This window comes from Chelonus insularis, unplaced genomic scaffold, assembly GCF_013357705.1.
Source record: "Chelonus insularis isolate UGA/USDA-ARS -01 unplaced genomic scaffold, ASM1335770v1 contig_3_pilon, whole genome shotgun sequence".
NCBI lineage: Eukaryota > Metazoa > Arthropoda > Insecta > Hymenoptera > Braconidae > Chelonus > Chelonus insularis.
The window spans coordinates 366,518-379,043 of NW_023276556.1; the positions used below are offsets into that span (position 1 = coordinate 366,518).

The 12,526-nt window shown below is 32.6% G+C and overlaps 2 protein-coding genes across 2 annotated transcripts; one reads left to right on the top strand and one right to left on the bottom strand.

Moving 5' to 3' along the window:
• Positions 1-23: 23 nt before the first annotated feature.
• On the bottom strand, positions 24-10,024 carry LOC118068282 (uncharacterized). Its single transcript, XM_035085576.1, has 6 exons — positions 9,425-10,024; positions 6,772-6,854; positions 5,939-6,026; positions 5,497-5,663; positions 792-4,474; positions 24-719 (listed from the first exon to the last, which is right to left on the bottom strand). Exons 1-6 carry the CDS (start codon positions 9,436-9,438, stop codon positions 477-479), a joined length of 4,278 nt encoding a protein of 1,425 aa, XP_034941467.1. The 5' UTR covers positions 9,439-10,024; the 3' UTR covers positions 24-476.
• A 1,584-nt stretch (positions 10,025-11,608) lies between these two features.
• Positions 11,609-12,510, top strand: LOC118068364 (peptidyl-tRNA hydrolase ICT1, mitochondrial). Its single transcript, XM_035085702.1, has 3 exons — positions 11,609-11,817; positions 11,905-12,093; positions 12,177-12,510. The coding sequence occupies exons 1-3, from the start codon at positions 11,704-11,706 to the stop codon at positions 12,441-12,443; spliced, it is 570 nt and encodes a 189-aa protein (XP_034941593.1). The 5' UTR covers positions 11,609-11,703; the 3' UTR covers positions 12,444-12,510.
• Positions 12,511-12,526: the final 16 nt, after the last annotated feature.

Consider the following 12,526-nt stretch of genomic DNA (forward strand, 5'->3'; position numbering starts at 1 on the left):
TGAGAAGTTCATTTAATATATTAATTAAATTGCATTGGATTATTAAAAAGGTTTTTTAATTCCAATCGTTAGATTAATGACAAATTATTTCATTAAAAATAAATAATAAGTATAAAAAGTATCAGTAAAAAGAAAATAACATATAAACAACAATAGAAAACATTTATCAGATATAATACATAAAATAAACAAAAAAAGAGATAGAGAAATAAAAATAAAACTTTTTCACAATAGTATCAACTACACAGTTTAACACAAAAAAATTAAGAAAAATAGCACATTCAGAACTCGGCAGATGAAATAAAGTGAACACTACAGCACTTTCTTAATAAGTATAGAGTAAGTTAGATAAGTCATTTTTTACACATTCATGAGCTGTTGTAAAAACATTACTATGTAATAGTACAGTAATGAACCTGAACAATGAAATGAAAAGCACGAATTATATTTACATGCTGGTATTGTTGTGCTGAAAATTAACCAAGAAATTGAGAGAGATCAGGAAGTTTGAAGTTGCTGAAAGGATTACTTGGTCCTGTAGAGAAGGAAGATGCAAATGCAGTTGCATGGGATGTTGAAAATTGTCTTGAAGACTGGTTTGACGTGGCGAGAGCAAAACCACATTGAGCAGTACAAATTTCATCACGTAGAATGGCTTCACGGGAAGCTTCACGTAATAACTGGTCACAGTCAGTGATTCGAAGCGAAGCACACTGAGTCTGAAAATTAAAATTTATTTATCATTCACTCATAAATTACATTTGCTTACTTAATGATGATAGATCATTTACCCCTTCATTAGTACAAATACAGCTTGTACATGGAGTAGGGAATCCAGATTCACCAACAGCAACGTTTCTACCACCAATTTGACACCCATGCCTTACTTCTCGCCACGGAGTGAAGTCCATAGCAGCCATAGAATTGCATGGCACTCTTGGGTTTAAGAAATTTGACGGCAAGTCAAATGCAGCTCTTTGCATTTCAACATGTGAATCCATGTTTTCACAGACTACTTTAGAAAGAGTATTTTTTCTAATTTCATTGAGCTGAGCTTCAGTAAAGCGAATATTAGGATCGTCGGTTTCATACCAAAATCTATCGCATTTTCGTAATTGTCTAAATTGTATGGCAATGATGCAGCCAAAGGTCGGACCAACTAAACCACCTTGGAGAGGCCTTTCATTCATGCCACCAGGGAAAAGATCAATATCATCAACAGAAGCATAAATTCGTTTGAGTCGTGCTATTGCTTCCGGTGCTATTTCTCTTGAGAGATCTTCAAAGGTTGTAGCTCGTTTCAAATTACAAAGTGCTCTGTAACTATTGTAAGACGGTATTCCATGATCACGAGCTCGCTGAACATTCAAAGCAATAAGATCTACACCAGAGAATGGTATCTTGCGGTTTTCAAAAAGATGATTAGTTACTTCACCCGTGATAAATTGATCTAAAGTTTCCATAGGAGTTGAAACAAGTCCTCGGATAATTTCGTCAATCATGTCTTGTCTGTATAACATATCAACATTGAAAAATCCATCACGTAAAAGAATTGGTGGGTCGATAGGTCGATAATTTTTATCCATCCGTGGAATATGAGGACGCAAAAGAGAATGACCAATTCTAAAAGCTGCAGTTGCGAATTCGGTGAGAATACTTGGGTTACAAGTTGGAGAATATTCTTTATAATATCCTTGTGGAAGAAGTTTAAGACCGTAGAGAGTAACCGCATTCCAACCAAGGATTCTTGGTAAGAATTCATTATAAGTGATATGCTGCATCATTGCGCTAAGAATTCTTCTAGTTTCCTGATAAAGTTTCTCACCATCCCAGTGAGGATTAACTCGTCTTAAACCTTCCATAATTCGATTATGTTCTCGTACCCACATTGTATGCATCACTGTAAGAGCAGGTTGTTCAGAAGCACGTCCGTCTCCACCGATAAAGCAATATCCCGATGGTGATTTACATTCTGAGTGGGTAGCAGACTGTGGTAAAAGATCTTTGGCTCTATTCGGATGAACTGTGATATTCATACGACCATTGAAGCTTCTAAGAACATTTGCTATGCATATATTTTCACCATAAACCACTGAAGCATCAAGGAAACCAGTGTTTTGATTAACTTGCTCACGTGGACCTAAAGTCTGTTGCCCGGGTAGAGATCGCATAGATGGGAAGCACATTCTTTCACCAGTTGTTTCATTGATAGTTGGAAAAAAGTGATCACCGACTGGTATTGGGAAAGGATTGCACTCCGGATGAACAGTTTGCGGTGAATCACATGATCTACAACTTGGTATCGATTCTGCGAATCCTTTGTGAATTGGTGTCATTGTAATATCGTGATCTAAGAATTGGGCAAACTGCATCACCATAAGTGTGTATCTATTATGAAGATTGGAGATATCTGGATGCATGATCGTAGAAATAGATCGAGGATTGGGAAGAAGTCCACCAGTAACAGAAGTTATTCGTGGCTTAGAAACTCCATCTTCATAGACAGGTGGTAAAAGCCGTGCAAAAGTCGTCAGTGATTTTCCAAGACTTGGATTACGTAAATTATTACAGTGGCCTGTGAAAGTACGATAAGGACTTGTTGGATCGCAGATGCCTTCCTCAGGCGGACAATCAATTTCTTCATGATTAGTTGCCTTAAAATTCGGTGTGATATTACTTAGATCGACATTTTGAAGTAAATCTGAGAGATCAGTAGATGAAGGGAATTCAAAGAAGTCATCTGAATTACCAAATGCTTGTCTCTTACGGCGTTTTAATCCATGAACACCATTGATTATTTCATTAGTTGCTAATTCAAAGAGTATCGAAGTATTGGCTAAAATTAAAGCATCTCGATTGGCCTTTGAAAAGCTTGCGGCTGTGCCTGCGGGGGATTTAGGGTCAGCTATTCTCTGTTGAAGCCATGAATTATATTCCAATCGTTTGCGTTCAACTAAATCACGTTCAGCTTTTTTCAAAGCAGCTTTAATCATTTCAGGAGTTATTAAAGAGTTTGACGAAAATCTTTGATTATAAGTATGCTTCGATGCTCCTTTGAGAATATCATCCGCTTTATGGTTCATTTTTCTAGGTTTATTTTGCAAGTTATCTTGTTTATTATCCCTCCAAGCGGTTAGATCAAGTGGATTATAACTGTCGCAATCAATTTTTGCATTTAAATATTCATCGCTTTGTATGAAAGCCATAGGCTGAATTCTTGACATTTTCATATTTGCACAAAGTAAACCACTTAAACTTACTTTTTTAATTGCAACAAGTTGCTCACTCGTAAAACTCGAGGGTGGTAAATCATTTTCATACCAAAAACGGTCAGAATTTTTTAATTTGTACAGTTGACGTGCTAGTAAGCAGGAAAATGTTGGACCAACGGCTGCACCTCGATTAGGAGTTTCAAGAATACCTCCGATCAATAAATCAACATTATGAATATTTCCATAAATATTTTCAAGTAATAAAGCGTCTTCTTGAGACATAAAACGCGTCGAAGATCCTCCAGTAGGATTACAGTAATCCAAATAATTAATGTATCCGGGAATTCCGTGATCCCTCGCGATATGAATCAACAATGCACTGATGTTCCATGCATGTAACATGTCATTGTGAGCGAAACGTAATGAACGGCGGGATTCCATAATATCAAGATTAAGTCCTCGCGCTACATTATTGAGCTTATTTTCCAATGGAGTACTAGAAGCTTGTCTCGATAGTGATGTAAGAGCTGGGAGTACCGCAAGAGCAACAGCATCAAAAGTGCCAGGTCTATTAGCAGACGAATAGTCTCGATAAAAACCATTGGTTGATTCTTTTAACTCTTCACCAATCGCCGATTCCCCTAAGATACTCGATGCAAATTCATGAATAGTAATCCGTTGTATTTGCGCAATCACTGCACGCCTCGCTTCTAAAAACAATTTAGCATCATCCCAATGAGAGTTTAAATGCTCTAGATTTCTTGCTATCCTGTTATGTTCCTTTAAAATTAATGAATATAAGTACTGAAGTGCATTATCGCTCTGATTACATATTTCGCAAAATGCTATATTCACTTGGCCAGATTTATAAGTTCTTATGCGATTCATTTGATCATCACTTATGCCATAAATATCAGATCCATCCAGGTAGCTGGAAGCTGCATTCATTTGTTCTCTGTATTCAAATTTACAATTGTAAGAGCTGCGAGTTGGAACGGCTCTTAAGTAAGGTGTACAATTGTCCATATAATCATGAGTGGAATAACATTCAGGGTTTTGGCTGTTCTGACAGCATTGCATTACATCAAGACTAGGTGTAATTGGCGTAGCGATATCGCGGAGAACTAGTTCAGCCCATAAACCTGCCAAACTCGTCAATTCCTTTCGCTCTTCTTTTGCTGTCATTTTATGGAGTCTTGCGATGATATCCATCGGTGATGGAAGCGCACGACGGCCCACTGATGATCTAGGCGTGGAAATACCTGTGGAATTTAAATTTTACTTGGTTATCACACAACTGTTTGATTGATATTCAATTGATAATGTTAGCATATTGAAGTATATAATAAATCAATGTGATCATAGGTTCATTGTATAGTGCAATAACTTATTTGCATTGTGTCTTACAGCACATGTTATGGCTTTTCTGGTTCACTGCTCACACCAGGATCATGCTAACTCGTGCAAACTAGTAATTTTAAACTGTTGATCACTGTCAGAAGCTAGCTGTTAAATTGCTTCGTAGAAATCGGGACATGGAGCAACGAAGAGCCAGCAAGGAGCGGTGTGAGCTGCGTTCCAATTTTCACTTTCCATTCTTGACCTGATATAAGAGAGGTACGTGCCCGTGAGCAATAGCCGATTGACCATCAACTTTCTTTCTTCCTCATGTACGTGTATACTGTCATCTCAAAATTTAAACTCTCTTTTCTATCAGCTTGAACTATACTAATCATCTTTAGCTAGATGAATCGTGTAATTAACTAATCATTGACTTGAAAAAACAAATTAAATTGGAAAATTTTTTTTTTTAATTAATACATTCTCTTTGAAAGTGTTTGCAATGTGTAAAATCTTTCTATAGTTCAATAAATTCTCATCATTTCGATTTTAATTAGAAGTAATTACAGAGAAAAGTATTTTCATTTATATAATAATATATAAATTTCAAGAGTTTTGTTATGTGTATATTTTCTAAAGAAATTAATATTTATTTTTTATTATGAAAATAAAATAATAATAGGTAAGTTGAAAAATATTCATTAGTAAAACAACTTGTTATTACAAAAAAAAAATAGAATCAACAGAATAAAGAGTGTTCATTAGCTGAATAAACATTAGCTTATTTGAAATTAAAATTTTTCAAATTCAAATAAAACTTTTTTTAATATTCTTAATGTATGACAAGTAAACACTTGCTATCAGAGTTCGAACTAAAATTGTTTTCGACTTGAATTTAAATTTATTTATTTTTGGTTATTTAGTCTTATAAATTGAAATTTACCGTCTGAATATGCTGGTGGAAGCATTTTGATGAAGGGCGATCCTCTAGCACCCCATGATGGATGTCTGATGTTATTACAAGTTCCCGAAGGTGTTCGGAATTCACTTGGAGGACATGGATTCTCCCACGTGTCTTCACAGGTGCTTCCATTCCATTTAGCTTGCTTCCTGTTAAAAATAAATATTCATCTATATTCTATTATACTGGTTTTATAAAAGCACTAGAAATCTTTTATAGTCTCTCCTCTGTCATGTCAACTTGCGTCATCATTTCATTCCAACGAGTTTTACTTTCACGGCCATCCTGACTGCCCAGTCTAGCCGGTAATATCAGGGATTGCCAAAAGAACGTTTCATATTTTTTGCTCTACGTTTCTCTTTTGAGATAACCTTCTTTTTATCGAGTATTTCTCTTGTAATTATTTCATACAAATAATAATTACCAGGAATTCGTTCGATAGGCATGATGCTCTGCTTCTATCGCGGCACGACACTTGGCTTGGAGATCATCATCCACTCCATAAACATATTCTGTAATCAAAAAACATTACGGTTGAAAATTTTTTTCATCTGATAGACACTTATGCGAATGATTAAGTAATGTGGATATGTTAAGAGAATGGATCTTATTTATAGATATATTTGATGAACTGATAAAGTATATAAATATATATATATGTGTATATTATATGCATATATATAAATGCATAAGAACAAGTTCGTATTTATGAGAAAGCAAGCGAAAGTCTAGATTACGGATGTATGTTGTGGGTGGACAGGTGTAGTATAGTGCGTAGATAAGTCGTGTTAAAAATTCATGGAGTTACTTAAATAAAAAAAAACTACTATTGCGTGATTGCAATGTTAACGTAATGAAAGATAGCTAGATAGTATAAAAAATTTTTAATGTTCTAACACAATGGTCTGTGAACTTAATAATTTTTACAGTGAATTTAATATTAACTCATATCTATAATAAAAGTATTGGTAATAATGGTTACTTGCACTAAGACATGATAAGATTTATTATATGCAAAAAAAATTTCTTGAAATGTTATTTAGCTTGAAAAATTTATAGTATTTAAAAATTCACACTTTTTTCTGGTTAATGATATTATATTTCTAAATTATAAAACCACAAGTCTATTTGAGTTTTTTTAGTAAATTTTCTGGGTTCACAATAAATCTTACAAAGTAACTAAGCATTATGAATTGACATTCTTCTTCATGAGAAAAGTTTCAATTAAAAATAACTAAAAAATATTCAGTTGTTTACCTGATATATCAAATAACTGAATTTGTGGTGGGGCAACAGAATCGCAAACCAGTACCAGAGCAGCAAGTACAACTACATAAATTCTGAAAACGAAAAAATAAGTAAATAAAGCAAAAAATACGAATGAGTGATGAAGTCGGAGAAAGAAATCATCAATAAAAGTAAAATAAAAAAATTATAAATACTAGGCATTAATGATCACCAGTAAATGATAGTTATCAATACTTTAGAAAAAAACAATTAAAAATAATTATTAAATGATTAATTTTATAAATTGAAATTTCATTTCCCTGACCAAATAACGTTTTCTCTAGCAAACAACTCCAAATTGATTCTAATTTTAACTGACATAGTTATGTTGAAATTTAACATATTGAACCTTTTCTTTTAAGGAATGTTTTTCTTTCAAATTACAGACACACTTTTACATATTGACGTCAATTATATTTTTTTAAATTTACATTCAACCGAAACAAATGTCCATAAATTTTTTTTAACGAACAATCCCACGTAAGTTTATGTATTAATTAAGTGGATATATAAATAATAATCACGTAAATGAATTCAAGAATAAAAAAAGGTATAAAAATAAAAAATTTACTTTTAATTATGATAATAAAAATAGCGAAAATTTCATTAATCTGTGAATTAATAAGATGTTAATAAACGTTTTCATACGCGAAAATACTATGAAATTATTGCTGTAATTAATGAAGTAATATTGAGCTAACAAAGCAGCTCTAATAATTATAATAATGATAATAATATATAAAATTAAGCACATGATATTCTTTTCAATATATCTTAAATGAAAGGAATTTAAAAAAATGTAAATAAGCCATTTTTGAACAGTAATAAAACTGAATTATTAATTAGAGAAATGTAGAAAAAAAGAAATAAAATAAAACATATAAATTATGACGATTTAGTACTGAGTGTGTTCGTTGAAATTTCTATCTTCATAATAAAATAAATCATGTATTTTTTCATCATAATTAAATATAAATTCAATATTAACTGCAAAAAAAATAGAAATAATAAATTGTGATGGGTAAATTATAGCTGTATCAAGTATTGAGGAAAGTAATTAATGTCATTGATAAACTCGAAAATTAATAGCAACATGTTGTATCATAGCAATTAATAGTCCCTGGCTTACATAATTCCTGTGATCAAAAAATTATCAAAACAAGTTGAAATTTAAATGCTTAAACAATCTCATAGAGATAAATAAGAAAATAAATGTTATTAGAATTGAAATAAAAAAAAACAAATCATTACCCAAGCCAAGATGGAATGTAATGAAAAAAACTTTAGTGATCTTAATGAAACAATGTGTAGTATAATAATTAATGCCCTGGAGGTTAAAAGCACGGTGTTTCGATAGGCCAGGGACAGGGACACTCTCTTTCGATGACGTGCGGCAAAAGTGGCCATACCAAGCTCTCTCTTTTCTTCGTTTTTTTACCCAGATTTATTTCAGCTTCTCGTCTTGTCTGAGATGTTAACATTTCTTTCTCTTATTAAGTGTCTTTTGCATTAAATAATTACAATTTTTTACTCCAATTTTGATTTCTCATGAATCAGCAGCATCTAACACAACAATATATTATGTAGACACTAGATACTAAGAAAAATAATGAGATATGAAAAACTACCTGATGAAAATAATTTTGATGATTAAAAATTGGGTGTCAGTAGGTCAACAGAAATGGAAAGAGAAATCGCCTTTTGATTTGGGCCAGTTTTGCATCTCAGATGGGCCCCTATGGCTTTGGTTATCTCACAAAATGATTTGAGGTGATCAACTTTAAATATCAGGAAAAAGATGATGATAGAGAATTGACATCTCCCGGAAGAAATAGCCGGTTAGTAACACCCAAGCTATGCCGCTTCTGCGGTGAAAGTGCTTTCTCATTTTTTCATTGATTATTGTTACTCAGACTTTTATTTATAATGCAAGTAAACGAACGTTAGTGAATGTTGGACACTAATAATTACCATGATTCGAATGGAATTCAAGGACAGTTACTAACAAATTCCTCCTCAACGGAAATGTTTATAATAATAACAGTTTTTATCTTGATTCTTTCAAACACAAAAGATATAAGTTTTAATTTATTAATCACAATAATATTGCACGAATATTTGTATCTTAAAGAGCATGTGGACAAAAATGTGACCGTTATGGTCAAGAAAAAGGAGAATAATGAGATTGCGATGTGGTTCGCCTTGACTTAAAACCTTCCCCCGATTTATTCTTCATAAGTATTACGCGCGATCATCCCGATTAGTCAATCAAATCTGTAAAAATGTGTGGACAGCAATGACAATGCCCAATTCTTGATCAATGATTCGTTTGAAATAAACTTGAGTAGAAGATTAATGAAATATAAATTTTTACAATACATATTGACGACATAACTCGTTGTCAAACACATAGGGGTCACATATATGCACTTGCACGTTAATAAAAAATTGCAAAAGAAAAAATTAATATAAACGTAACATAGATAAAAAGTTTGAATGAATAAGAATTTATGCACTTGATATACAGATGTTGAATATTAACAGAAGCAAGATAATGATCAGAACGCTCATGAATCCTAATAAACACAAGAAGATGAAGTAAAAACAAATATTGAAGAATCACCGTAGTAAAATCATGATCCGTAAAGTCGTTGCTCTTGTGTAGTCAATAATTCTTGCAGAATTTTCCTTTCGTCAGTGAGTTTGATTTCTTCTTAAGCTTTTGTTCCTTTCTCTTTCTTTGACACGATGCCTTCAAAAAACGTCCCCGTGGTTGGCAGAGTCCAGTAAAGTAACCATGGAGCTGGTGATTTCCTGGTTCGACGATTGGAACCCAACAAACTGAACTCGCGAAACAAGCCTCGGTGCTAGAAACTCGGCCAGAAGTCGTGTGTCGAATGGTTAACTGTAAGAAGGAGGGAGTAAAATACCTCTCTCTTTCTTATTTCCTTTCCTTCACTCTCCGGTATTTTACATCCGAAATTAAATTAATTCAAGCATCTCTACATTCCATAGATAAATCATGTTAGTGGAAGAATTTTTGGATATTTTTTTTTCAATTTATCTTGCCCTTTTCAACTTTCTTCCTTCGTTGCAACGTGTTGGTCTGAGTTTGGTTGGAAGTTGAACCTCTAGAGCAAACTTTTCTTATTGATCTTCTTCTTGCAGTGTCGAAAAAAGACTGAAGTTAATTTAAGACGGAAAAAGTGATATTACCGTAGCGTTTGAAGAGACAACCGAATCTGAGACGTGGCAAGTTTGTGAGTTCTGTATTTACCTGCTTCTGCTGTACCTTTCTCGATGTTCCATAATTCCCGCTCCCTTCTCCTTAACTATCATCGCGACTTACTCTATCACGTCATTTGTTATCTGTAAGATCATTTTTTTTCCCCTCGAAACATTCTTCGACTGTGTCTGATTTGAATAAAACAACTGGTTATCCAGCACATTGGTCCAATTAATAGAATGTGTCTATATAAAATCGATGAAATCAGAGATGAAGAAATAAAATTAGAAATGATGATGATGTGTGGGTTCCACGACGACGTTAGCAGCTGTATGTTTGTTGGGAGGAAGTCACGGGACTTGTAGTCACGAGGATTTGAGTCACGGGACTCAGTGAAAGTGCCGAAGAGAGACAGAGGAAGGTCGCGTCCCTCTTTGTAGGTAACGAGTGAGCTAAGAGCCTCTGCTGTGCTCGTTCAGCATACAAAGTACTTTTTCTCATTTTACTCTCAATTCTTACTCTTAATCATTATTATCACTTTATGTTATAAAAAGACACACAAGATATCAAATTACATGAGAATTTTTAACTATAATGATAACAACTTTCCAACCGATTGTTCGTATGGTTTCCTAACTACATTTATTCACCCCTTAATGACCTTCTGGTTTTAGCTGTCCGCTCTTTTTTTAACCTCTAAATTTTGAAACAGCAAAAGGGAACGTATACGCATTGAACAGTAATCATTTTAATATTCGGTGCCAATCAAATCAAGCGATTGAATTGAAATGAGAAACCTTGAAAAACTATGCCGAATTCTGATGTGTTTTTAAAAGTTACGCTACGGCTGTTACACGTGATAAACAACACGTAAATAACGTATGTATGAATACACATATGTTGAAGATGAAATATAAGATGTAAAGTTTACCCGGATCTGTACTATTATCTTCTATTATCTATGTCCTACCAAGAGTATTAATTTTTACGCAATTTTTTATTGATTATACTTAACAGATGTACATGTTGTTTATGACATTTTATCGTATGATACCCTCAGAAATTTTTTTATAGTTTTTTAACACAGTTATTATCTTTTCTCCCCGATACTTCAAACAATGTAGCTTATAATTGTTAAGTATTTTTGCAGGTTTTTTTTATATTATCAAGTAATTAATTGTCCATGTTTATGCTTTTTATTATATTACATTGTACCCTCATCTTGTTTCCACTATTCCACTAAAGTTTTATTGTTTTTTAATAGGTGGGATTTTTGATAATAAATCTTTGTAGATCCGGTTCTTTAAAAGCAACTATATATATAATTCCAAGAAAAAATATCTCATCATTTTATCACTAAATAGATAAAGTTTATTTCATCGAAAGCGGATGTAAATGATTTTTAATTGAAAAATTTTTGATACTATCCGTTAAAATATTATATTGAATCTGTGATGTTTATAAATTTGAATATTTATTATCAAAAAACCAGATGGAAATGTCAACAAATTTTTTATCGATTGAAAAATGTTATCTACCGCGAGTTATCATACTAGTTTCTCTTTTTATCACAAGATGTTACTACGCTACAATTTTTACAGTTTCCTAACCTTTCACAACAAACAGAAATTAAAAAATTTTATAACAAATAAACATTAGAAAACAATTATAAAAAAATGATTTCTTTATCTCGGTTATCAATGTTCACTAGGAATTATTGTTTTAAAAGTATTTATTCATTAGAACAGTTATATCCAAAAGGTAACCCCAGATTGGTTACTCCAGAATTCGTAAGTCGTTTTGTTATTAATGTTTCCATAAACATGTATGATTTTTCATGGATAATTAAACTAATTTTATATTTTTTATGTTCAAAGGTACCAGAAGATCTAAATGTAAAATTTACTGGCTTTATTCCCATGAATCAACTCAAAATTACCTACTCTCATAGTAGTGGACCTGGAGGACAAAATGTCAACACTTCAAACTCAAAAGTAGATCTTCGGTTCAATGTTAAAAGTGCTACATGGATATCTGATGAAATAAAAGAGAAGTTATCAATTCAAGTAAGAAAGAATGCCTTTTATCGATTATTTATTTAATAAAACGAGCTTTTTATCGATGAGTGTAAATAACATTAATTCTACAGGAACGACACAGAATTAATAAGGAAGGATTTTTAGTCGTTAAATCAGAAGTCACCCGTCATCAACACCTAAACCTTGCTGATGCTTTAGAAAAATTACGAGCAATGATAAGAAAAACTGTTGCGTCCGATGATGTGACTGTTTCTCCAGAAAATGAAGAATTGAAAAGGAAACGACAAATAAAAGCAGCGCGGCAACGTATTTTTGAAAAACGAATGCGATCGGAAATTAAACAACACAGAAGAGTGTCTAATGCAGATATTGAATAAATCTTAAGCCATTTTGTCATACAATTATTTATAGAAAATAAATTGATAAAAATTATGTACATAGCAAGTTTGGTCTTGTAAAT

Coding starts and splice junctions, on each gene's coding strand:
- LOC118068282 (XM_035085576.1), bottom strand. Junction 6,027..6,771: donor TCAGTTATTTGATATATCAG/GTAAACAACTGA, acceptor TTTTGATTACAG/AATATGTTTATGGAGTGGAT. Junction 4,475..5,496: donor TCCACCAGCATATTCAGACG/GTAAATTTCAAT, acceptor TAAATTCCACAG/GTATTTCCACGCCTAGATCA.
- LOC118068364 (XM_035085702.1), top strand. CDS start 11,704: ATGATTTCTTTATCTCGGTTATCAATGTTCACTAGGAATTATTGTTTT. Junction 11,818..11,904: donor GATTGGTTACTCCAGAATTC/GTAAGTCGTTTT, acceptor TTATGTTCAAAG/GTACCAGAAGATCTAAATGT. Junction 12,094..12,176: donor AAGAGAAGTTATCAATTCAA/GTAAGAAAGAAT, acceptor TTAATTCTACAG/GAACGACACAGAATTAATAA.